Source organism: Mya arenaria, chromosome 17, assembly GCF_026914265.1.
Source record: "Mya arenaria isolate MELC-2E11 chromosome 17, ASM2691426v1".
In the NCBI taxonomy this organism is placed as follows: Eukaryota; Metazoa; Mollusca; class Bivalvia; order Myida; family Myidae; genus Mya; species Mya arenaria.
In genome coordinates, this window is record NC_069138.1 from 35,121,796 (window position 1) to 35,149,597 (window position 27,802).

General features: G+C 35.8%; 3 protein-coding genes across 3 annotated transcripts in view; all 3 read right to left on the reverse strand.

Moving 5' to 3' along the window:
• Positions 1-449: 449 nt before the first annotated feature.
• Positions 450-9,672, reverse strand: LOC128224530 (uncharacterized). The gene is made up of 3 exons (XM_052934407.1): positions 9,509-9,672; positions 3,183-4,090; positions 450-2,511 (listed from the first exon to the last, which is right to left on the reverse strand). Exons 2-3 carry the CDS (start codon positions 4,081-4,083, stop codon positions 1,688-1,690), a joined length of 1,725 nt encoding a protein of 574 aa, XP_052790367.1. The 5' UTR covers positions 4,084-4,090; positions 9,509-9,672; the 3' UTR covers positions 450-1,687.
• A 3,762-nt stretch (positions 9,673-13,434) lies between these two features.
• Positions 13,435-17,525, reverse strand: LOC128224354 (uncharacterized). Its single transcript, XM_052934171.1, has 3 exons — positions 17,350-17,525; positions 15,730-16,637; positions 13,435-15,069 (listed from the first exon to the last, which is right to left on the reverse strand). The coding sequence occupies exons 2-3, from the start codon at positions 16,628-16,630 to the stop codon at positions 14,246-14,248; spliced, it is 1,725 nt and encodes a 574-aa protein (XP_052790131.1). The 5' UTR covers positions 16,631-16,637; positions 17,350-17,525; the 3' UTR covers positions 13,435-14,245.
• Positions 17,526-21,960: 4,435 nt separating this feature from the next.
• The window catches only part of LOC128222712 (uncharacterized), a 6,128-nt gene continuing 286 nt past the window's right edge, over positions 21,961-27,802 (reverse strand). Inside the window, exons 2-5 of the mRNA XM_052931805.1 lie at positions 27,346-27,404; positions 26,424-26,569; positions 24,669-24,836; positions 21,961-22,085 (exon numbers count right to left, since the gene is read on the reverse strand). Coding sequence (XP_052787765.1) covers positions 22,027-22,085; positions 24,669-24,836; positions 26,424-26,569; positions 27,346-27,398 — 426 coding nt within the window. The 5' untranslated portion in view covers positions 27,399-27,404 and the 3' untranslated portion in view covers positions 21,961-22,026. The remainder of the gene's footprint in view (positions 22,086-24,668; positions 24,837-26,423; positions 26,570-27,345; positions 27,405-27,802) is intronic.

Below are 27,802 nucleotides of genomic sequence, written 5' to 3' on the forward strand. Positions count from 1 at the left end.
AAGTTTGTTTCATGGATTCACTTTAGCAGTATGGATTACCTGACAGGTTTTTAAAGATACACTTATAATGGTTAGTTCATTTCCAGTTTATTGATAGAAAACGTAACATGTGATATGTGGTCGTCGGGTCGGAGTTGGAATGGTCAGGTGGAGAGGGTGAACCGGATGGTAATGAACTCGGCCTCCGATATATCCTTGTCCACTGTGGGTAACCAAGGCACGTGGATAAAAAAGTATTACCAAACTGGGCACCCCTTATTCTTCGAAAATTCGAAGTAAATTTAATTTATTTTCGAGCACTTGTATTCGTTTGTCCTGATTGTGTACGAAAGCAAATGTTCGAGCATTCAGCTTCAAGAAAACGTTTGGAAAAGGGATAACCAATACGAAACAAATGGTAAGTTATGTTCATTTTATTATGTAGTTATAATTTTTTAACATAATTTTCCGTGTTAAAAGTAATATACTACAATTGATTTTAAAAGTTGTTCTTAAACTTGTTATTTTCGCTTCTTAGCTTGCAGAGAAAGCTTGCACTTTTTAATTTCACTGATAAAACACGTTATTTCATAGAGAAGAAACATGAACGGAAGAAGGATCTACTAAGAGTCTAGATGGTCTACAGTGCGCTTATTTATACAGTCCCCTTACATATGACCACGCACTTTTAGATGTTTTTGTTTGCTGTGATACTTGGATCGTTCATTTTCAATTTACTTTACTATAGTTAGTATTAAGTACTATCCATGAACACTTTACATGTAACAGGCTGTTTTTGTGCATCTTATTAAAACGATAAACCATCAAAAAACTAAAAGATGGCTTACAGAGTTTTTATAGAAATATAAGTGATTTTCCAAAAAAAGGAAAAGGGTAAACAGAATTGATGTCACAGCTTTATTTATTTTCAACATTATTTTCTTATTCATTTCATTTCAAACAAATTTCCTTTTAATTTAAAGGCCTAGTTTATGGACTGTTTGGCATGACAATCCCCTGCTGTGCATCTCCTGCAAATTGGACTGGTTTTTTTTGGGTTTTTTAAGGGTAGGAGGGGGGGGGGTAACTTTATCATTTGATTATTGGCTTAGGGCCATTAAGGGTGTACACTTTTCGAGTAAGATAATCTCATAGACTCACTAAAACATATAAACAATATGCATTACTAATGCATTTATTAATAAAACCGATTGGATATAAAAAATAAACAAATAAGAGTGTTAAGTTTTAAAATAGTTATGTAACATTAATATTAAACTCCATTTGAAATGAAGTCACAATTGGAATATCAAAATTGTGAAGCATCCTTGTTAAATTATATTAATGGGCTATTATATACCATATAACTCGTATTCTTATTCAAAGGTACTGTAATAATAATATTATTATCATTTGAAAACAACAACAACAACTAAAAGAGAAGATTGTATTGTCCATTTCTATATAACTGCAAAGCTGGACACTCATATCGGTGATCTGATAAGCAGTACAAGGCAATTAAGATAACGATCAATACACAGGTTGTGTACTATACACGGATTTGAGGAGGGGGGCACTTATAGAAGGCTTTAACAAGACCTTTAACGTTGATTTTACGAAATCACGTAAAACGTACATTTCACGCATGCGGGCTCACGAACCATTCATCCTACAGTGGTACGGAACCAATCAGTTGTTTTAATTAACATTAAACAACAGCACTGAAGACTTCCAGTCCAACCAGAAGTTTTCTACTTACGGGACAGAATGATAAATTGTACGGGTTATACAGGGGCACAAGGTCATTTACAGATAATATAACTTTCAGGTCCCTCTCTTTTTCATTGATCAACACTACACTAGCAGGACGGCGAGCAAACACTAGTATTCGTTCCTTTCCGACGTTGATGCATTCAGATGGCAATGACAGTAACGGGTCGTTATATGTGTTCAGCAAACTTCCGTTGAAATCAAATTGAAAGATACGCCTTCCGGGACAGGCAGAAGCGTAAATTGAAGAAGAGCTAACGGTTATATAACTTATCTTTAAAGCCATTTTTGTAATTGATTGCAACACTTCTCCAGTCATCGATAGTCTTTCTACACAAGTGCTTGCTGATGAATTTTCGTTATGTTTGTAGGATACCCAAAGGCTTTTATCATTGTAAGCTAGTCCATAGCATGCACCGGATACGTCAAAATGTGTACCAGCTATTACTAAATCGTTTTTAACGCTCACAAATTGTACTTTGCTTTTATTTGGAAGAGCAACAGCTGCGTGGCCGCTAATGAGGGCACACACCTGCCAAGGGTCTCCAAGCACTTCACTGCGTGACAAGACCTTGTTGTCGTTAATATCTACAAGCTTAACACAGTTATTTTGATAGTCGGCCAAAAGACATTTTCCTGGTTCCACAAGAGCGGAACTTGTTATATCGGGTCCATGTTTGTCTTCTGTGCATGAAATGTCCAGCTCGGCATTTTTTGTCCATTCCACAGTAGATAGATCGATGTCTGTCTCTGATGTTATTCCTGCAATGAAAGAAGCGTAGACAATTTAAGTAAAAGTAAGAAAAATTCACGAGTAAATGAAATTGAAAGGTCGTTATATATTTAGAGGCTTTCTTACAGAAATTCAATCAGCATTTCCCGAACGACCCTATTTGACGGAGACCGACTGGTGCGTATTGAAACAATATTATAGTCCGAGTTCTCCGCTTTAAAAGAATTGTGTCGTACTAGATATACATGTATTTAAAATCTGATCTCCAATGATGCTTTTCATATACGTGACATCGACCGCTCAAATGAGTCCTGCAGCGGCAGCATGTTCATTTTTGCAAACTTTTGTGTCTCATAAGCAAACAATCAGTACAGTCAAACCCCGTTGGCTCGAACTCCCAGGGACTGGCGAAAATACCTCGAGCGTAAGAAATTTCGAGCCAAGCGGGAATGCTTACATTTAGTATAAAGAATTCGGTCCTTTACATCCAGTTCGATCCAACGACGAATTCGCCCCAAGCGAGTTCGAGCTAACGGGCTTCGACTGTACTGTTTCATACATTTTAATGTTATTATCTAATCGCTTGTTTAAATAAGTTTTGATAATTATATGAATGTCACCTCATGACTCATTTTCGCAGACGACGTCTTAATTATTAATTTTAAATGCAGATTTCTATTGATACTTCTAAGAATTAAACCTTCATTGGAGAAGTCGACATTTCCAAAGAAGTCTGAAGAGTTGATCAGCGCTTCAGTTTGTTTGTCTGTCAAAAATGTGCAACGAACAGACGTGTCCAAAATGATCTCTGCGTTGATCTTATTGATTTCTCCTTGCAGCATCACAAGTTGCTTTTTGGCCATTTTCGCATGAATGAAATGCTGGTGTAACTGTTTTTCTGTCGTCTGCATGCCTGTTGTTGTTTCTGCTAGAGTCTGTTTTAAGCCTTTTATTCCATCTCTCAATTTTGAAAGTATCTCTTTTTGTTTGATCTCATTTTCTTTGATACTTTTCAGCAACATATTTTCTCTTGTATCCAGAACAAGATTTATTTGCGCCCTAAATGTCCTCAGTTTCTGTATTTCTTCTTGTATGTTTTCTGATATGAACGCTTCGGAATCGTTTACTTCGTTGTTCAACGCGAAAAGCACAGTTTCCATGTGCTCAATCTTTTCGTTTAGTGTTTTATACTCCTCGGAGTCTTTGTATTGTTTTGCTGTCTCTGACAAGTATTCAACCTTACAGTTTCGGTGATGAAACACAATGCAGTCTGAGCATCCAAGGTCATCATGGGTTGGACAATAAAACTTTATCATTTCACTAGTGTGTTCATGACACGGTTCGGTAGGCAGAACGTCAGTTTTGTCTTTGTTCATATAAAAAGAAGGCATTTTATCTTTCGTTAGGATTACATGATTTCTTGACATTGCGAACCTCTTGTGGGCAGATATACAAGGATCACACATAAACTCCTTGCAAATTTTGCAGAAACCATTGGCGCTGATCTCCCTCCCGTCTTTCAGGCACGGCTGACAATTTAAAACAAACTCTGTTGAGGCATTCTCATTGGCATCGTCTGATTTTCGTCCACCAACCTCCATGATTCACCTGTAAAAATCGTTTCAATCGATTATACATAGGGGAATGTAGGAACAGGCCAAACAGTCATACATTTAGCAATGAGCACTTTCTTTTCTAACAGCTCAGATCGACAATAAAATTAAAACAACATCAAAAGTATTGTTGACCTTGATCATAGATCGTAGATCGACAATGCATTGTTGACCTAGATCATCGATCGTAGATCGATAATAAAATTAAAACATCATCAATTGTATTGTTGACCTGGATCGTATATTTATGATGCATTGTCGATCTACGATCTACGATCCAGGTCGACAATATTTGTATCTATAACAGGTTGTCGATCTACGATCTACGATCCATGTCAAGAATATTTCTATGTATAACAGGTTGTCGATCTACGATCTACGATCCAGGTCAATCGATTTCTATGTAAAACAGGTTGTCGATCTACGATCTACGATCTAGGTCAACAATATATCTATGTATAACAAGTTGTCAATCTACGATCTACGATCCAGGTCAACAATATATCTATGTATAACAGGTTGTCGATCTACGATCTACGATCCAGGTCAACAATATATCTATGCATAACAGGTTGTCGATCTACGATCTACGATCCAGGTCAACCGATTTCTATGTATAACAGGTTGTCGATCTACGATCTACGATTCCGGTCAACAATATATCTATGTATAACAGGTTGTCGATCTACGATCTACGATCCAGGTCAACAATATTTTTGATGCTGTTTTACTTTGTTGATCTACGATCTACGATCCAGGTCATCAATATTTCTATGTATAACAGGTTGTCGATCTATGATCTAAGATCCGGGTCAATCGATTTCTATGTATAACAGGTTGTCGATCTACGATACAGGTGAACAATATTTGTATGTATAACAGGTTGTCCATCTACGATCTACGATCCACGTCGACAATATTTCATGTATTTTAGTTTGACGAGCTACGATCTATGACCCAGATCAACTGATTCATATTTCCGTTTTTTAGTCGATCTACGATGTATGATCTAGGTCAACAATGCATTGTTGATCTACGATCTACGATCCAGGTCGACCAATTTATTTATTTTTAAGTTGATGCACGCTCTACGAGCTACGCGCCAACTTCACACATCTCAGATTTATTCGTGCATATATATATATATATATATATATATATATATATATATATATATATATATGTCATAGTAACAAACCAAATATTTATTTAAAGTTATATCACAGACTGATTAACAAGGTATTAGTGATGATATCTTTACTAATTCACAACATCATTAGAATGCGTTGGATACGTGTACGTCCGTTAATAAAGATTTAATTCAATGTGACAAATATATAACACCGGATAACCCATTAAAGTTATTCAACTCATTTCCAATGGGGTCCTTATGACATATATAATTATTTGCCAAAATCTCAGTTGTAAGCTGTTTAAATTAGGTTTTATAATACAAAAATAACATACATGTACTCTGACTAGTTAAAGAATGATTAATGTTTTGAGATCGTAATTCTTTTACAGTTATACAATGTAATGCAACCAACTGTAAAAACTATTTGACACTTTAGCATAATATGACAAAAAAATTATAACAGATATGCAAGCTTAAATGAATAACAATTAATAAAAGATAATTTTTTCTAATTCTGCACACTTCATACCAGCAATGAGATGTGATTTCATTTCTTTCTTAAAAGTATTTTTATTTTTCAATTCTTTTAACTTTAGTGGAAGACTGTTCCAGTCCTGGATTGCTTGATAAAAGAAAGTAATTAATATAAAACTGTCAGCCTGCGACACTTTAAAATTGCCAGCACTATGTCTACTGTTGTAAAAATGTATAGATGAGACTAAAGTAAAATGTTCATGTAAGTATGGTGGGCATTTACTATTAAAGATTTTATGTACAAGGTTAAGTCTGAGTTGCTTTATCCTATTTTCTATATGAAGCCATCCAAGATCACTGAAAGCCGAGGCTTTTAGGGAAGTTCTACAATCATAGCCATTAATGAATCTGACAACTTTGTTCTGAGTGACCTGTAATCTATTCTTGAATATTTTAGATATACCACTGTACCATGATGTAGATACATAGTCAAAATGACATTGTATTAAGGAGTTACATAACATTTTTCTTAGATTCATATCTAAAATAACGACTTTGTCTATATAAAAATTTTAACCTAGAATTAACTTTACTGACAATATTGTTAACAATAGATGCAGCACTGAAATCATTGTCCAGTATACTTCCAAGATATTTAACAGATTTTATAGGTTTTATGATATGGCCATTGCAGTTAACATTGAAGCTATCAACTTTTGTTAGTTTCCTTTTAGACCCAAATAAAATACATTCTGTTTTTCCAAGATGCAAAGACAGTTTGTTGTCAACTAACCACTTACTACAGTGGTCAAGTTCCTTGCCGAGTTCATTATTTATAACAAAAGGATCTTTTGTGTGAGAAAAGGATAGCACTATCATCTGCATATAAAATTAATTTACATTTTTCACTTATGCTTATACTCATATCATTGACATAGCATAAAAACAGTAACGAACCAAGTATGCTTCCTTGTGGAACGCCACAAGAGATGTTCATGAATTCAGACGTAGTATTATTTACATTGACAACGTGTTTACGTCCAGATGTATATGATTGAAACAAATCAATTGAATCCACACCAATTTCTTTTAACGTCTGACATATAAGTGTATGATCTACAGTATCAAACGCCTTTTGGAGATCCAACATAATAATCCCTGTATATAATCCTTTGGAATTTTGTTGTTTTATATGGTCAGTCAAATGAATTAGGCAGGAGTTAGTTGAATGTTTACATCTAAAACCACTCTGAAGTTCGTATAATAGTCCCTGTTTAACAAGAAAAGATTCAAGTTGGTTGTATACAACTCTATCTAAGATTGTGGAACTATACATAGTATACTTACAGGTCGATAGTTTCAAACATCAGATCTGTTGTTTTTCTTAAACAATGATTTAACTTTAGAGTATTTTTTAGTTCAGATGGTACAATGTTACTTGTGATAGAGCTGTTTATCAGAAATGTAACTGGTATCTTTAAAAATAGTGCAGCATCTTTTAAAAATCTTGCAGGAATGTTATCTAACCCTGTGCTTTTTGAACAATTTAGTTTACATAGTTCCTTGTAAATGTATTCTTCACTAGCAGTGTGAAGTTTAAATTTAACCGAGTCAGGATTTCTATCTTAAAATCGTTTAAAACAGTCAGACTCATAGTTAAACAAATTGAAGGGCAAAGTTTTTTTTACTAAAGTTGAGGCTAAGGTAATAAGAAAAGTATTAAAATGATTTGCAATCTTACATGGTTCAAAACAGTTTTCATCATCAATGTTTAAAACAGTATTTGGAGAAGATTTACTTTTACTACTATATCCAAGATTTTTTAAATCTTGTTACATAATAGCTTTATCATCTAAGGGTTATATGCCCTAGTGAGTTAAATACCTAGGCACAGCCACATGCTTATCAGTTCTAGCTTAGATATCGTACAATACTTGTCGCAATAAATAGTTAGAGCACATTTAGTGTCGTTCTTATATTTATAGGAAATCCTCCATAACATACTGACCACAGCTTTTTTGGATCATTTTTATTTTCTTCCAGCTTGTTTGACATATACTCTGATTTGGCCTTAATGACTTCTTTCTGAACAAGGTTTCTGTGTTTTTGTGGTTTTTGAATTTGAAATAAAAAGCATCTTTTCTGCTGATGAGTTCCAGAATGTTAGAATCTAGCCATGGTTCACTTCTTTGTTTCAGTCTGACTTCCTAAACAGGAGCAACAGTGTTCAAAACTGACAGAAATGTTTCTTTGAAAGATAGCCATGAATAAAATTATCTACACTGTAATGTTTCAAAGATCTGATAGCAACATTCTTATGCATATTATACGTCACTTTCTGTGTTCTACGCGTACAAAATACAGGCAAATGATCACTGTGACCTATCGGAAGAGTACGAGACTGAACAATCTTGTCTTGATGGCTACATAAAATGTGATCTAACACAGAAGAGGAGGACTCCGAGATTCTGGTATGGTAATTTATGATCTGTTTTAGATTAAAGATATTTAGAACTTGTTCAAACCTTTTAAAAAGAGCTGATTTCTTTGCAAAAAAAACAACAACAAATATTAAAATCACCTAGGATCTGGGACCAATAATACAGATAATAATAATAATAATATTCTGCTTTATATCGACGTATAAACTATTGAAATATCATTTTTAAAACTAAATAAATGATGATTTTCGTTAGACTACTCCTTGTTTTTAAACCTGTTCTGGTGGTCAAATACTGCCGATTTTTATTTAACGCCTCTCTTTAATTCACCGTTTTAACGCCATGCATTTTTTTATTAACGCATTTGATATCAAAGTAAAGGTAATGTATTCAGCTTTTTATCGGTGTATAAATTGTAAAAATGTTAAGTTTAATACTTAAGTAATGACACTTTTTGTGAAGGCAAGCACATTTCACTCGATACCACATCGCTGTAAATCTTAAAGCTCGCGCTGATATCGATCGAATCATTGTTATCAGTGATAAAATCAACAGCATATTCAGACTGACTTATGCTGTATAGCTTGGTTTCCTCTCCATGTAATCTTACTCCCAGCTAGGATGTACCATTCTGTGTCAGATCTAACCATAGACAAAACATTTTCAAAAATATCAACAAAATCAGTTTGTTTAGGTGGTCGATAGCATGAGCCTATTAAAATAGGTTTGGTTTTGGTAATAATATATCAGCCCAAACTGCTTCAAGATTGTCCGTTTCATAAGAACCATTGTTTTTGACATTTATTCATCCTTTTTAGTAGATTAAAACATTTGTATTAATTGTGGTAAATATCATTTAGGAGTAAAAGTGCATCAATAATAATATCGTATTACACAATAGGGTTTATTCCAATCACGCACTCAGAACGCGCCAGGGGATGTAAGCTAATTGAATGATCCTACCCCAAAAAGAGAATAAATATCAGTGTTTATGCGTGACGAGTATTTCCAAATAGTTATTAAGTAAAATGGTGTAGTCAAATTAAATAAATAAGTTGTCTTTTATGTTTTATTGTGTTTCAATAAACTAGAACTCCATAAATCAGGTCCGTTGCCTATTTTGAGCGCCTTTGTACTTAAGGTCACAATGATATCAAGAACAACTGCTCTTTTCGCGCAACCTTTTTTCTAGTTAACGGAACACGTCCGTAGCATTGAGTCGTTCCTTAGCAGTTAAGAGCCCTCCATACGCTCTGGGTGCGTGATATTGGAATGGCTTCCCGTTCTGAAGACAAACATTAAAGTGTAAAATAAACTGTAACTTAGACTTCAGCAATATCAAGCAGGAAGTAAATTTGTTTACCTTTTTTCAATCTGCAAATAGATCACTTATATCAGATAGCTCACTAGTACACTTCCACTCAGTTTACAAATGTATACACACTTTTCATGTAATAATCATTTTAATTAATTATTTCGTGTTGTAATTTTGGCTTAAACAACTAGAAACTACGCACATAGACACGACAAAACAAACAGACGTCACCTGTTTGTACTATGAACGATTTCATTGGTCGATATAAAAATCTTTGCTTCGTAGCTACTCGGTATTTTCCGGAGGGTGCAACTGAATCGTAACAAATCGGCCATCTCCGGCAAGCTTCCAGATAGACCCCGTAAATAGTAGTGAGGTTATACGAAAATATGCATTCGGAACTTCTCGGCCATTTTTTTCAAAAACAACCTCGGATGTATGCAGGTATATCAGTTGAAGTAGTTCGTAAAATTTTGAATTATATCATTAATTAAATGTAGTGTGTTATAGTTGTATTTATTGATCTAAGTTTAAATTGATTGTCATTGAATTGTATTATTGCAAACATAATTAAATATCACAAGAGTTAAGTCACAAAGTTTAACTGCTAAATATAATTACTACGCGATCTACTTGCAGCGGACTTAAACGTACCACTTTTTTAGTATGTAAACCGTCCAAATACATCCGAGGTTGTTTTTGGAAAAAATGGCCGAGGAGCTCCGAATGGAAAATATGATGAGGCCGCCGGCGATAAATACCATTTTCAATCCCCATAAAGAAGGCCCATTGTACTGTTATAAACAACAAGGAAATGGATTGTATTAATATATTATATGTGCTTGTTTTAGAGAAGATATTAATTGTAACATCAATGTATGTTCGAATTTTAATTTTCAGATTATTTTTTTCTTTTACTTGAAGCACTTTGTTTTCACAAGTAAAATCGTGAGCACACACAAAATGTACATGACAGTAATCGAAATCAACCGTCCATAGCATGCATAAAACAAACTCATAGTCCCTGTACTTTTAATTGTATTAAGCTTAAATAAAACATCGGATTTAATGCATGTATATATGGAATAAATGTCAGCATTCTGTCAATTTGAGTAGGAATACTCTTCAAACTGTGGGTTTAAGTCATAGTTTGCTTATTTTTCAGCTTTCCTTGCCATGAAAACAACATTACTATTCGAACTGTGTGACTTGTGGTTGTTGGTCGGGGTGAGCTAGCTGCCCAGTTAGCTTTATTGCCATTCATGTGTTTGATTCAGTATTAAAAGCGGTTTGGGCTGCATACTGAACATGTTTGGTGTACCGAGTCAAGTGGGGGTGGGTGGGGACGGGGCGGGGACTAGTCACCCAGTTAGTTTAATGGGTAGTGTACCAAAGCCGAGTTAGCTAAGTTGGCAGAACTTTACTGTCAATTCTGTTGGATAATGGCCGAGGTATTCTGATTGTGGACAACTAAGAATGGGAGATAAATTAACCTTGATACCAACACTGACTGTTTTATTTTCTAATAAACCTTTTTTATTCAAGTAACAATAGCGTCAAGTGCAGCGGCCTACTCACTCAGGCTTTTACTTCATATAGTCATAAGTAAATCTCATTGGGACTATTTTGTCCAATGATTGGTAACCCAATTATTATTTAATATTAATACGGAAATTAATAATCACAAAATAAATCAATTTGATTATGTTTCATTGGATGGGTAAATGTTATAATCAACAAATAGATCAGCTCAGCTGCTGTTGATTTTCTTATATCTAAAAATGGTACTAGTATACAATTATACAGATTTGAGAGAACGCACTTTCACCGTGACTACGCAGGAACAAGGTCTTAGATCTAGAAAAATATAACTTTATACAACCTTATGTGTGCATACGATGGTGGTGTTCATGATTCTCTGATGCTCAAAAAAGGCTTTTCAACATTATACAGTTTTGGACAAGGCACGACGAAACTGTAGTACAATATACAAGCAACTACATCAATGTACATGAACCAAGTTAATATAACGTCTATGATGTCTCAATTTTCATTATATGCACATAAACTTCATTATTTAATAGTTAGATGGCGTGAAGTAATTTCGTTTTAATTAAAAATGGATGGACTGAGCGTAGCGAACGAGCCATTCTTGGTCATTAAGGTATTACTTCAGGTCATCTAACTTACTAAAAATGCAACCTTATTGGCTGATACATTGGCCGGAGTGCTGTAACACACAAAGAAAAACTTGAAGCTTGTTCAAGAGAACCATAACACCGCTAGATATAAACATGATATTTTGATACCGGTTGTTATTCCTCACCTACGAGGCGGTGGATGTGGCATGGTATTTTGCTGCGGGATGGCCTCGGCCCGAACAGCGCTTGCGACATAGGCGTTACTAGAGCAGCAGAATGTTCGGTGGCTGCCTTTCCCTTCCACGTCGCTAGATTTCAACGTCACTGAGCATGTGTGGAACGAACCAGACAGGCGAGTACGGAGGCGACCGGCATCCCCTCGCAATTATCTTGAACGGAGGAATATTCTCAAAGATTCATACCCATTACGAAGCTACATAATGCCAACGAGACAAACGTGTAAAAACGTCATGGGAAGACACACAAGGAATTATTTACTCTGGTGTACGGATATGATTGTGGTTGAGTGACTTTTTAAATTGTTTTGTCATTTTGTGAATTTGGTTTTAGTTTAATATGTATTTAATGATCAATTGAAGTACGTCAATTTAATTTAATTTCTATGAAGTACGTGCGATGAGTTAAACTACTTATATTCCAAATTCGGACGTAGCCCACTCACAAATGATCTAGTTATATCGAATAATATAAGTGTCGGGTTAGAAGAGGCCCAAAGTGAATGTGAGCTCATCATCACACATTCCACGTTTAAACGTTTACAGGGATGTAGTTAATTACGTTATTAACTTTAACACATTTCTGAACAAAAGCCCATTACCTTATACTTGTTAAAAAATAAACAAATTCAGAACGCTCAGGTTCACATTTGTACTTCTGATGAATTTAAACGCGTAAAGACATAATGCTGAATATGATCGTGATTGATGTCCATCTGTTTAACTTGCAAACATTTAGCTCCGCCAACTGGTGTAATATAAATAATCGAAAACAAAGAAAACACTCTAAAGTCAGGTTTAAAATATATATCGAGTAAAACATTTTGTTAACCTTACTTAATGTGCAAAACTCACGAAAGTGTCGAACTACTAAAAGGGGTACGCATTAAACCTTGCCGAACTTGCGCATGACGTTAGACTGACGTTCGATGCGGTTTGACCTTCGTTATCTTATTAATATCAAATGGTGAAGTTTGCTTCATTTTATTTACGCTGCGTAACGCATCGAAGCATACAGACTACGTTTTAAAGCGAAAATTGGAAAGCCTATATTAATGAGATTGGTGAGTTTTGCGCATCGGTGTAATGTTAAAATGCATCGCCTATTTGACATCGCCGTTTTTAGACGTTTGGTAATGACGTCAATATCTTCTTTTTTTGCAAACTAAATTAGATTAATTCATACTTGAACATGCCGTGTTTAAGTTTGTTTCATGGATTCTCTTTAGCAGTAATGATTACCTGACAGGTTTAAAAAGATACACTTATAATGGTTAGTTCATATCAAGTTTATAGATTGAAAACGTAACATGTGATATGTGGTCGGAGGGTTGGAGTGGTCACGTGGAGAGGGTGAACCAGATGGTGATGAACTCCGCCTCCGATATCTTCTCGTCCACTGTGGGTAAACAAGACACGTGGATAAAAATTAATAACCAAACTGCGCACCCATAATTCTTCGAAAAGTCGAGGTAAATTTAATTTATTTTCGAGCACTTGTATTCGTTTGTCCTGATTGTGTACATAAGCTAATGTTCGAGTATTCAGCTTCATGAAAACGTTTGGAAAAGGGGTAACCCATTATGTAACAAATGTAAGCAATGCTCATTTTATTATATAATTATTATTTTTGACATAATTTGCTGTTTTAAAAATGAGATACTTAGTTTTTATCAAAGGGAAGTAACAGCAATTGATTTTAAAAGTAGTTCTTAAAATTGTTATTTTCGCTTCTTAGTTGGCAGTGAAAATGTTCACTGTTTAATTTCACTGATAAAACACCTCAATTCACAGAAAACATGAACGAAATAAGTGATACTTAGAGTCTAGATATTATACGCTTATTTACACTGTGTCCTTACATATCGACACACTATCAGATGTTTTCTGTGCATAATAAACACTTCAGTTTCTAGAGAAATATAAATGATTTTCTAAAAGTCAAGAAACAGGTAAACATCATTGATGTCGCAGATTTACTTTGTTAATATAAGCTATATCTTCTTTTTATTTTATTTTCAAACAAAGGCATGTTTTTTGTGTATTTTTGAAAGAGATAAATAACATTATCTGATAGTTCACGTTTCTTTTCTTCTTAACGTACGGTTTTACGATGATGCGTAACATGTCCTTTTCCCAACATGATCGGTGTTCTGATATTTAATATTTAGCTTAAGTAATATGATACATGTACTCCCCTCTCTAGAGTTTAATTATACTGTTATACTGCTAGACGTACAGTTGACTTGCTGCGTTCTTGTTGTACATATGTAGATGAATAAATGGAATACAAAATTTCGTTGCATTGTATCTTCCATTAACATCAAACATTAAAACAATCGGTAACGTACCAACCATCCTACATGTACAGTCATACGGAACCAATCAAAGTAGTTTTAATTATACGTTTAAATAACAGCACTGAAGACCTCCAATCCAACCAGAAGTTTTCTGCTCACTGGACAGAATGATAAATTGCGCGGGTCATTCTGGGACCCAAAGTCTTTTAAAGATATGATAACTTTTAGGTTCCTCTTCTTTCCATTTATCAAAACTATACGATCAGAAAGGCGAGCACCCACTAGGATTCGTTCCTTTCCGACGTTGATGGATTGAGATGGCAATGCTAGTAACCGGTCGTCATACATGCTCAGCAAACTTCCATTGAAATCAAGTTGATAGATTTGTTGAACAGCAGAATCAGACAAGTAAATTGAAGAAGAGCTAACGGTTAGATAACGCGGAGCTGAAGCATTTGTTATCATCGATTGCAACACTTCTCCAGTCATCGATAGTCTTTCTACATACGAGCGTGCTGGTGCATTTTTCTTTTGTCTGTAGGACACAAAAAGGCTTTTATCAGTGTAAGCTAGTCCATAGCATGAACCGGATACGTCAAAATGTATACCAGCAACTACTGAATCGTTTTTAAGGCTCACAAATTGTACTTTGCATTTATCTGGAAGAGCAACAGCTGCGTGGCCGCTAGGGAGGGCACACACCTGCCAGGGGGATCCAAGCAGTTCAGTGCGTGACAAGATCTTGTTGTCGTTGATATCTACAAGTTTAAGACATTTATTAAAAGCGTCGACCAGAAGACATTTTCCTGGTTCCACAAGAGCGGAACTTGTTATCCCGGGTCTGAGTATGTCTTCTGTGCATAAAATGTCCAGCTCGGCATCTTTTGTCCATTCCACAGTAGATAGATCGATGTCTGTCTCTGATGTTATTCCTGTAATTAAAAAAAGCGTAGACAATTCAATTAAAAGTAAGAAAAATTCACGAGTAAATGAAATTGAAAGGTCGTTATATATTTAGAGGCTTTCTTGCAGAAATTCAATCAGCATTCGCCGAACGACCCCATTTGACGGAGATCGACTGGTGCGTATTGAAACAATATTATAGTCCGAGTTCTCCGCTTTATAAGAATTGTTTCGTACTAGATATACATGTATTTAAAATGCAGATGTCCAATGATGCTTTTCAGATACGTGACATCGACCGCTCAAATGAGTCCTGCAGCGGCAGCATGTTCACTTTTGCAAACTATTGTGTCTCATAAGCAGACAATCAGTACAGTCAAACCCCGTTGGAAATTTCGAACCAACCCGGAATGCTTACATTCGGTTTAAAGAAATCGGTCCTTTACATCCAATTTGAGCCAAAGAGGAATTCGAGCCAACGGTGTTTGACTATACTATTTGGATTATAAGTATTTGGGAGTTATCTCTTATTCGAATGTAATTCATTGTTTCATGTTATAATCCTGTCGCTTGTTTAAATCTAGTTTTTGATAATTATATGACTGCCACTTCATGACTCATTTTGGCAGACGACGTCACAATTATTAATTTTAAATGCAGATTTCTATTGATACTTCTAAGATCTAAACCTTTATTGGAGAAGTCGACACGTCCGAAGAAGTCTGAAGAGTTGATCAGAGCTTCAGTGTGTTTGTCTGTCCAAAATGTGCAACAAACAGACGTGTCCAAAATTATGTCTGCGTTGATCTTATTGATTTCTCCTTGCAGCTTCACAAGTTGCTTCTTGGCCATTTTCGCATGAATGAAGTGCTGGTGTGACTGTTTTTCTGTCGTTTGCATGTCTGTTGTCGTTTCTGCTAGAGTCTGTTTTAAGCCTTTTATTCCATCTCTCAATTTTGAAAGTATTTCTTTTTGTTTGATCTCATTTTCTTTCATACTTTTCAGCAACATATTTTCTCTTGTATCCAGAACAAGATTTATGTGTGCCCTAAATGTCCTCAGTTTCTGTATTTCTTCTTGTATGTTTTCTGATATGAACGCTTCGGAATAATTTACTTCGTTGTGTAAAGCGGAAAGCACAGTTTTCATGTGTTCAATGTTTTCGTTTAGTGTTTTATACTCCTCGGAGTCTTTGTATTGTTTTGCTGTCTCTGACAAATACTCAACCTTACAGTTTCTGTGGTGTAACACAACGCAGTCTGAGCATCCAAGGTCATCATGGGTTGGACAATAAAACTTTATCATTTCACTACTATGTTTATGGCACGGGTCGGTAGGTAGAAAATCAGCTTTGTCTTTGTTCATATAAAAAGAAGGCATTTTATCTTTCGTTAGGATTACATGATTTCTTAACATGGCGAACCTCTTGTGGGCAGATATACAAGGATCACACATAAACTCCTTGCACATATTGCAGAAACCATTGGCGCTGATCTCCCTACCGTCTTTCAGGCACGGCTGACAATGTAAAACGAACTCTGTTGAGGCATTCTCATTGTCATTGTCTGACTTTCTTCCATCAACTTCCATGATTTACCTGTAAAAATCGTTTCCGTTGATTACACACAGGTGACTGTAGGAACAGGCCAAACAGGCATACATTTAACAATGAGGATAGGGATCAAAGTCATTCAAAGTATTCTGAACGATAAATATCAGTGCCACAATGAAGATTCACACATATTTTATGTATAAATATATCGTCATAAGTAATTGTTTAAGTTACAGTTCATTATATTATCTCTAAAGGACAGACGGAACATTAATAATATCATATTACACCATAGGGTTCATTTCAATCACGCACACAAAACGCGCCAGGGGAAGTAAGCAAATTGAATGATCCTACTTCAAAAAGAGAATCAATACCAGTGTTCATGCATGAGGTATTTCGAAAAAGATATTTAGTTTAATGGTACGATCAAATCAAGTTGTCTTTAATGATTTATTGTGTTTACATCAACTAGAACTCCATGAATCGGATTCATTGCTTATTGAGAGCGCCGTTCTGCTGAAGGTCACCATGACATCAACAACAACTGCTCCATTCGCACCACCTTTTTTTTCTGGGTGCGGAACATGTCTGTACGGTAGCGTTGTTTGTGTCGTTCCTTAGCAGCTTCGAGCACTCAATACGCTCTAGGTGCGTGATATTGAAATAGATTGCCATTGTAATGACGAGCCTTGAAGTGTATAATAAACTGAAACTTAGACTTCAGCAATATCAAGCAGGAAGTAAATTTGTTTACCTTTTTTCAATCTGCAAATAGATCACTTATATCAGATAGCTCACTAGTACACTTCCACTCAGTTTACAAAACATTTTTCATGTAATAAACATTTTTATGCATTATTTTAAGTTGTAATTTTGGCTTAAACAACTGGAAACTACGCACATAGACACGACAAAACAAACAGACGTCACGTGTTCGTACTATGACCGATTTCATAGGGCGATATAAACATCGTTGCTATCGTAGCTACTCGGTAATTTCCGGGGTTGGCAACTCCGACTCTACATTCGGAGCATCTCGGCCTTTTTTTACGAAAACAACCTCAGATGTACGCAGGTACATCAGTAGAAGTATACGTAGTTCGTAAAATTTTGAATTATATTATTAATTAAATGTAGTGTTTTAGGCTGTTTTTGTAGATCTAAGTTTAAATTGATTGCCAGTGAAGTGTATTATTGCAAACAAAATTAAGATTCACAAGAGTTAAGTCATTAAGTTTAACTGCTAAATTGAATGAATTAGCGATCTAGCGATGCCCCCCCCCCCCCTCTCACCGAAAATAAGGAAAAAACATTCCAAGTTAACTTCGGAGTCAAAGTTAATATCGGAGAAAATAGAAAAAAAAACACGCGCAAATTCACCATTATGGATGAAAAAAAGGTTTAAATTGTCTGGGGTGAGTACCTCCAAGTCACCCCACAAACGTTTAAAACTATTTCAATTTAGGTTGAGGGAGAGGCGAATGTCCAAAGGTGTACCCGTAAATACAGCCCCCTCTAATGTCATTTCCTGGACCCGCCCCTGACAATGACTGTTTTTATTTCTATTAAATAAACCTTTTTATTCAAGTAATAATAGTGTCAAGTGAAGAGGCTTAATCTGACACTCAGGCTATTACTTCATAAAGTCATAAATATGTTTCATTGGGACTATTTTGTCCAATTGTTATTTAAAGGGACTGTGTCACAGATTGGCACCAGTTTTTTCTGTAGCGAATCTCAGGACAATTATCTAATAGAATGTGTTACGCTTTGTTATCATAATTGTAAAAAAAGTACCAAAATGCAAAAAAAAATGGTGTCGGAGACCGGGTTCGAACCCGCGTCGCCAAAATTGTAATCTAGCTTCTTACTCACTGCGCTACAAAGGCTTATTTTAATCAGGTGACATAATTAAGATAATAAACATACCTCGGTAATATCACGTGATAACACCGACTAGCCAATCACGCATAAGGAATGAATTCTACCTGGTAGACATACCCAGTAATCTTTTTTAATGGAAAAATACGAAATAACTGCTAAACTTATATAAATTGTAAACTATGTGGTACTTCAGTTAGTCAGTTTCAATGCATTGTTCACGATGCCAAGTTTAAGTCAGTTTTCGACAATTTTCTCTTTTATCCCGCTTTTTTATCATACGTGAGACAGCCCCTTTAATACTTATACGAAAATTAATAATCACCAAATGAATCAAGTTTGATTGTTGTTTTTTGGATGGGTAAATGTAATAACCAACAAATAAATCAGCTCAGCTGTTGTTGATTATCTAAAGTCTGAAGATGGTGTTAGTACACAAATATACAGTTTTGAGACAAAGCACTTTCACCGTTGCTACGCAGGAACCAGATCTGTGAGATAATACAATGTAACTTTATACAACCTAATGTGTGCATAGGCTGGTGGTGTTCCTGATCCTCCGCTGCTAAATCAAGGCTTTTAAACTGTTGTACGGATTTTGGACGAGGCACTTCACCGAGGCTACGCAATAGTAGTACAATATACAAGCAGCTACATCAATGTACATGCACCAAGTTAATAGAACGTCTATACTGTCTGATACATTCAATTTTCAATATATACCCATTATGTTATAGTGAGATGACGTGAAGTAAATTAAAGAGTGATTAGGAATGGGCGAACTGAGCGTACAGTACGAGCCCTTCTTAATCGTTAAGATTATACTTCAGGTCATATAACTGACTAAGAATACAACCTCGTTGGCTGATACATTGTCAACGCAAAATCTCACGCAGGAAAGGTGTATCGGGTGAATGGCAGAAGGCGGACCTTTAAAAACCCGGGAAAGTTGAAAATCTTAATGATTTAGTCTAGTTCTTAACGATTGCTTATCTGCAATTTCATTGGCTGACAATGTTGGCTGTATTCTAAATTCAGGTATAACTTCTGTATTTTCAAATTCGATTTTCTCGATAATTGTTTTCAAGAAAAATAGTTTAAATTTAACACACTATTGTTTGGCAACATTGGCTAAATAACAACTATAAACTCACTCAACTGTGGCGATCGGGTCAGTTTTACGCGTGGTGCAGGAAAGATCTCCCAATAGGTGAGTAAACATATCGAATTTTGTACTCATTTTAGTTTTCTATCGTAAAAATATAGAATCATTTAAGTGTTCGTATAAATAATCAAGAGCGAGAAAAGTATGGTGGCGGTTCCGTGGTGGTGAGGACCGGAATGTCATTACACATCTAGCCAGACTTGGGACTTGTTCAAGAGAACTTTAACGCCGCTAGATATCAGCATGATATTTTGGTACCAGTTGTTATTTCGTCATAGGTTCGATTGGATTTTGTGTAGAAATAAATACAAATTACTTAATAAACATTTGAATGTCGCATCGATTACGAGGTTACTGATCTTGTTGGTTCCAGGATTCAACGTCAGAGGAGGGAGGGAGGGGCTAACTTAGGAGCATAACCTTTTGACTTGCGCACTCCCTCAGAACCGGATTATTTTGGTTCAATGTGTTGGGAGGAGTTGATAGGCGGTTCGGGCTGCATACTGAACATGTTTGGTGTACCGAGTCCAGTGGGGGTGGGTGGGGGCGTGGCGGGGACTAGCAACCCAGTTTAATGGGTAGTGTACCAAAGCCGAGTTAGCTAAGTTGGCAGAACTTTTCTGCACACTAAGACAGACTTGTTCAAGAGAACCTTAACGCAGCTAGATATCAGCATGTTATTTGGTTATTTGTTGTTTTTTCCGGACACACGAGGCAGTGGTTGTGGCATGGCATTGCTGCATGACGGCACTGGCCGAAACAGCGCGTGCGACAAAGGCGTTACTAGAGCAGCAGAAAGGACGGAGACTGCCTCTTTCTTTCAAATCGCCAATTCTCAACGTTATTGAACATGTGTGTGCCGAGCCAGACAGACGAGTACGGAGGCGATCGGCATCCTCTCCAAATTTACGTGCACGGAGGAATATTCTCAAATATTTCATACCTATTATGAAACTATATAATGTCATTAAGACAAAGGTATGTGCACGTCGTTAGCCATTGGAGGTGCGGCACGCAAGGTATAAATTACTCGGATGTACTGATATGATTGTATTTTGTGAATTTGGATTTTACAATGATGTTTTTTTAATTGTTACGTTTGATATGTATTTAATAACCAATTGAAATTAAATTACAATGAAGTACATATTATGAGTTTTATTAATTATATTCCAAATTTGGACATTATTCGCTAACAAATAATCTAGTTATACCGAATAATATAAGTGCGTGGTTCAGAAGAGGCCCAAAGAAAATGTGACTACATCACCAAATATTTCACATTTAAAATATTCTGAACAATCGGGTCATCATCTTCTAATTGTTAAAACACATATAAATTCAGAACGATTAGGTTAATTGTGTACTTTTGTTGGATTTGAATGCCTTCAGACATATTGCTGAATATGATCGTGCCTCATGTCTATCTGTATAACTTTCCTGAATCCTGTGAATGGAAGACAATACAAAATCGAGCTCACCCAGGCTTTAGGAATATCTCATAATTAATTTGTAATGACCTTTAAAATCAGCAATTATAAAATGGGCTCGTACTGTTATTCAACAAGCATTTGTCCCATATTGGAGTAACGTATGGATACCTTAAAGTGATATTCTAATACACGGAGTAACGCAAGATAATAATTGAACGATAATAAATCAGTTACTAGTGGTTGGAAGTATATGTAACTGTCGCTAGACGGTGGTGTTACCAGTAACTATAAATTTATGTTATCCTTTGGTTTCTTTCCTAGTTGGATTCCAGAAAAATCAACATAATTAAAAACATTTCGATATGTAGGGTGAAGATATATTGCAGATATGTATCAATATACACCTCCGTTAATCATTAAACATTTAGCTCCGCCTACTGGTGAAATAAATAATCGAAAACAAAGAAAACACTCTAAAATCAGGTATAAAATAAATATTCGAGTAACACAATTTGCTAACCTTGCTAAATGTTAAAAACTCACGAAAGTGTTATAAGGGGTATGACTTCAACCATTGAAACTTACGCATGACGTAAGACTGACGTTCGACTCGGTTTGACGTTGCAAACTGATTTAGATTCATACATTTTTGAACATGCAGTGTATCAGTTATGGATTCAACATAGCTCTAATGGTTACCTGACCGGTTGTTGTGTATATTGGCAATCTGGGGTTGCGCTCAAAAGATAATAGTGGTGTGTAACCGAAAAAATATTGTTGAGTCGTAAATTTAGGTAATACAAAATAACACGTGTATGTGAATTCTATTCTTTCTTCCCCAAAATGTTAAGTAAAAGAATAACAAGGTGTAAAAATAATCTAATAGTTAGTTCATATCCATTTTATTGATAGAAAACGTAACATGTGATATGTGGTCGGCGGGTTGGAGTGGTCACGTGGACAGGCTGAACCAGACGGTGATGAACTCGGCCTCCGATATCTTATCGTCCACTGTGGGAAAACAAGGCACATTGATAAGCACTTGACAACTCATCTCAAAACTATGTGTATCCTCCCCGAGGTTTAATAAGAAAGAAGAAAAATACACATCTGAACAGACCAATTTTTGCCTATGTTCAAGTGTGAAAGTTTTTAGGTTATAGTAAGGCCTTTGTTTTTATTATTCTGTGTTTTACAATCACCGCCGCTCAAACAAACTCATTTATGAAAATAAAAATAAAATTGTGATTTCGTTTTTGTTTTATTTCCGCCTATGAAACTATATCGAGGTAAATCATTTAAAGCATTTAAAACGTTCATCGGATTTGCAGGGTTGTGCTAAAACCCCGGTATCCGGTACCTGGTATCGCCCGGTACCTGGTATCACTTCGATTCCGGATTATATTGATATCGGAGTTATTATCAGATGATAAAACCAATTATTATATGCCTATCAATTTCCTTTTTTATATCTAACAGTTAAAATACAACACACCGTATTGAAAAATCCGTAACACCATATACTGTCGTTTTCCAATATCGTATCATTCGAGAACCGTGTGTAGTCTAAGAAATACTTTCGCGTTGCTAAACATAGCGTGACAAAAAAACTGGTAAAACCTGTCAACTTTTATATAAAATACATAAAATTATCCAGCTTTACTCACCCTCCAGAAGTATGTAAATATTAAGAAACATGGTTCTTCAAAGAAACATGAGGATAAGTACGAAGCAGAGAACACTTTCAATCTATTTAGACAACTAGATGTTTGCCATTTCGAAGTTCATAAATTAGAATTATCATATACATGAGCAGCTCGCCAATACAAAGAAGAAGGAGAATTCGCGTCATCGAAAGAAATAGAGATTGACTCCCGACCTTCCCTCAATTCTGCATATAATTACCGTCAAAAATCCCACGAATACTCACTTCGTTAAAAATTCTGTAACTTCTGAATTCGTTTCGCTGTAGTAGCATCCCCAATACACAAAGTGCGTAAGACATTCATACGCGCAAGCCATTTCATATTTTGATATTTGACAGATGGCGGTAAATTTAAATCAAATTGAAACCGAAAAATAAAAAGGAATAATTAGATAAACAGGTATGAAATAAATGGAATATTACGATAAAACGCTTTTCTGGTGACCTGCATTACGTCTCGTTCGGTATGTAAACATGTATCAGTCTCGACCTTCGGTCTCGACGGATACGTGTTAACACACCGAACTCGACGTTATACAGGTCACCAGAAAAGCGTCCTATCATAATATCCCCTATGAAATCACACGGTCCATTATTTATTGCCTATTGACAACCAATGCATACTTTGAAAAACCTGGTATCAACATAATCCGGTATCATAAACTGTAGTACCGGCTTTTCCCGATATCCATTCGCTGTATGGAGAGGGGAACAAACAGATAAAAAGTTCTTTTGTTAACTGTAAAAATTATGACACGGTTGGTAAATAGGTATCGGACAATTTGCAGCCAATACAACACATTGGTGTGAAGGCCGATTCCTTAAATCCTAAGTCGGCAACTCCGACAAATAAAATTAAATTTACAGAAAATAATTGTAGTTTTTATGTCACTTGTCAATTATAACATGCATTTACAAAGTATAAAGAAATGTAATTTTATTTTTATTTTTATTTCCTACGATACTTTATGTCTCTGGCCGTTCGTAAAACATTTAATTAAAATCGGCCTAAACAAAGGCAAATAATATTTTGAAATGACTATATTTTGATCTCTAATATTGGCATTGACTTTAAAGAAAATTAACTGACAATTTTATTTTATTTTTTGCTATATTTTCAACGGTTGATAATTAATGAAGCAGGCACAAGTGGCCCTCCCTTTGATACTAATGTGTGGCCTAGACCTTGAAGTGTCCGCTCGACAGGTAAGACCTTTTCCTAAGTTATTTTGAATACTTTAATCGGTTGAGGGGCTATAGAGCGGACACCAAAATGATGGCGGGTGGACGGGCATATGGACAAAGTGATCCCTTTTGGGAAGAATGAAAATGCCACGTGGTGCTTTATGAAGCAGACATGAAAAGGAGACACGAAATGATACCGCATGGACGGCCACACAGTGGCCTCTTTGGGTATAATTAAAATATAACATGGTGGTTTATGAAGTACCATGTATAGAGGAGACATAAACTAGATCCCAGAATCGTGGACTCAGTAAAACCACGGTCTTTAAAGATTCGCCCTCACAGAGTTCATGTTTGCTATACTTATTATCATGATGTGTTCTAATTGGGTTATCTTATTGTTATCTGTGAACATACTCTAAGGCACGGGTTACCATATTAAAGTGGCATATAATTATTTGAACGGGAATTTGTTAATCCAAGCCCCAAACTTTCTCTTCCGCCAAGATCAAATCTTTTTGCTATATTTTTAAATAAGTTAGAACAAAGGGACTCTTATTTGAAGTTCTGATGACTAATTATTAATGTTACAAGCAGTTTGTGTATATAACAAGCGAATTAAGAAAAACAAATAAACCCTATAAAGCGCGAGAGTCCCTGTATTTGTTTATAAAACAGGCACGCACGCACGCACACAAACTCACCATCCCTGTCGAAATAATAGAAGAGCCTGACGAAGTCTGGATTCCGGGAAATGGCGCCATCTTTGTCAGTGTCCATGCGGTGGAAGAGCGTCACCGCGTGTTCCAAGTCGCCGAGGTGAAGCAGCGTCCAGTGAGCGATAAACTCCGTCTCGTCAATCTCGCCGTCACCTGGGTTGGATTAATGTTGGTTTGAAATACACAACAGAACAAACTGGCCATCGAATTGGGGGCTTTCCCCTCAGATGAGCATTCAAATGACCTCTTCGTTTGCTTTATACATGTCTTCAATAAGAAGGTATATTTGTTTTGGTTGTCGTTCGTTTTGCTCGATCATTGAAAACATTTCGTCAAGCGATTTCGATCATTTTTCAACTACTAATATGTGAAATGTTTAAACGTAAGAGGTAGCAAATTATTAATGAACATGAAACTATGAAGTATTTTTTTTTGTTATTTGAAAGTATATTTTAAATGATAAGTCTGAGGTTTTTATAATTCGTTTTATAATATATTTTTTACAGATGTTCTACCATTTTTGTCTATTTTAGAAAATTCACCCACGTAGGAATAACCGATGCAGATCGAGATTGGGCAAGCGATTATCGCGACGTCTTTTGTAAACGACCAATTTTCGATAAGTCCTGGCCCCAATATCACAAAAATACTTAAGTCAAATCTCAATCTCAGTCTCAACTCAATTTACCAGATAAAACGCATACTATGACTGAACATCTTGCATGTTTTTATACTTTTTGGAAGCGTATGTTCTCCTAGTATGTGTTGTTGAAAGGATTTTGTCAATATTTCGAAGAAAACTAATTCTAGAGCAAAAAATGTACTTGTGTAGTTGTTAAAAACAATGAATTGTACTCAAATACATTTTTGGCTATAGAATATTTTCCCCTTGGAATTTTTATCAATGGCGTTAAACAACATAGCAAAAAATGTACTTGGGTAGTTGTTAAAAACAATGAATTGTACTCAAATACATTTTTGGCTGTAGAATATTTTCCCCTTGGAATTTTGATCAATGGCGTTAAACAACATAGAAAAAAATGTACTTGTGTAGTTGTTAAAAACAATGAATTGTACTCAAATACATTTTTGGCTGTAGAATATTTTCCCCTTGGAATTTTGATCAATGGCGTTAAACAACATATTCTATCATAGAATGTGCTTTTAAAAAGTGTAAAATTCATATATGATTTTTGATAACTTTTGATATAATGTGATGAAAGGAGTTGAAATTGAGATTGAGATTTGACTTAAGTATTTTCGTGATATTGGAGCCTGATCGTCGTTTTATCCCTATAAGCTATAAACATCAATGTAAATCAAATGCAATAGAGAAGGAAATTGCCCAACCCCACTACTTACCCACCCAACATCGGCTTCGAACTGTCAGGTTCAATACTTCAAAGAGTTTAGATTGTCACCGCGTCGTTCTCGAGTGCGTTATTAAAAGCTAAATTTACTTGATCAGTTGAAGTGAAATCAATGAAAACTGTACATATATGTATGTATTGCGGGATGCTAAGCCCTGCCTCTTCAGTATTTCCACGGCAGTCGGTTTCTATAGTGTGTGATGCCGATCGACAGGCTATAGATATTTTACCTGATTTGAAATGCACTTGATGGATTGGGGCTGAGTTAAAGCGAGGACGATGTGAACCCTTGAACTACTCAGTCCATTCGCAAACAGCAGTATCACTGACAACATGTAGACTTTGAAAATATTTAAACTGACGCCGTTACCGTTCAAATCAAACTTGGAGAAGATGTCAGCCATTTCGTCCTCTGTAAGGAAACCGTCGATGGTCCTGTTAGCTTCCGCCGTCAGAAAGATGTGACGGGCTACGGGATCATCCGGGATTTCGGGCCGACCGGGGTTGCTTAGCACACTGTGTGGGAAGGATGGGTAGGAAAGGAATGCATTCTACGATTTTATGCAAGCACTAGTAAACAAAGATATATGTTGATTATTGTCTAAGAAATAAAAAAATACAAAACGGTGGGCTCCCGCCTTCTGGAAAATGTGACGCGGGACAAGAGGTATCCGGAATCGCAGGTCTAAATATTGAGACTTTATGCGGGCAAATTTTATTTTAGTTTTTAGACAGTTTTGATAATGAGCGACCTTTTAATTGATAACTCAATATAAACTTATTCTTTTCGATGAGGGGTGTCAGTTCTTCCTTTTTATGGGGACTACCCAACGAAAAGTTAGGATGAAAGTTGCCTAGAGCTATAATTTAATGAACTATGCTACACGTTACTTAATGTCAGTCTGTAACAGCGAGGTTCGATTGACTATTGTGTTGAAATAAAATTGATTTACTTCATAAACATTTGCATCCGCATCGATTACAAGGTAATTAATCAGGGGCGGATCCAGGATTCGACGTAACGGGGGGGGGGCTTAACTTTGACCTTCGCCCCTCTCTCCGATCCGAATTATTTTGGTTTTAAGTGTTTGGAGGGGGGAGGGTGGTGTAAGGGTTACTCCCCCAAGAAAATTTCACCAATTGCTAGTCAGAGGTAGTGCATTTGGGGTGTATTTTATTATTATTTTTCTCTTATTTTGAAATTAAATAGTATGCTTGGTCGATATTTGCCCCCAACCCCCACCCCCTGGATCCGCTAGTGCTAATGAATGATACCAAATTTGTCTGATAACCTGAGAGCCAGTGTCAGCACGCAGAGCACTGATAGCACTTGTGTTGTCGTCATCTTGTTCTGAAAACAGACACGGAATGGAATTCTAGTCTATTTTTAAATGTTATGTGGTCATATCAAGGTCAAAGTAAATAAGAAATTGAAATAAGTCAAAAGAGAAGTAGTAAAATGATAGCAGCACCAACATAACAGCAGCAGCAGCAGCAGAAACACTAGTACCTGTAGTAGTAATTAACAAGTACCACCATCAAGAAACTGTTAACGAATTGTTTTTTTTTTCATTTCTGGCACATTAAAACTCAAGATTTCATAATGACATAGTTTGATATTCCACGACTACGAACGTTAAGGAATGTATTATAGTATTATTAAATTCAAGTTTCATAAAAATGAACGGTAACGTCCAGTATGATAACCAAGACTCATTACACTAACAAACCTTACTTGTACCAGTAGAT

Excerpts from the sequence above, each read along its gene's own strand:
- LOC128224530 (XM_052934407.1), bottom strand. The coding sequence starts at position 4,083 with ATGGAGGTTGGTGGACGAAAATCAGACGATGCCAATGAGAATGCCTCA. Across the intron at positions 2,512-3,182 it reads TGTCGACTTCTCCAATGAAG|GAATAACATCAGAGACAGAC; the intron begins GTTTAATTCTTA and ends CTTTCATTGCAG.
- LOC128224354 (XM_052934171.1), bottom strand. The coding sequence starts at position 16,630 with ATGGAAGTTGATGGAAGAAAGTCAGACAATGACAATGAGAATGCCTCA. Across the intron at positions 15,070-15,729 it reads TGTCGACTTCTCCAATAAAG|GAATAACATCAGAGACAGAC; the intron begins GTTTAGATCTTA and ends TTTTAATTACAG.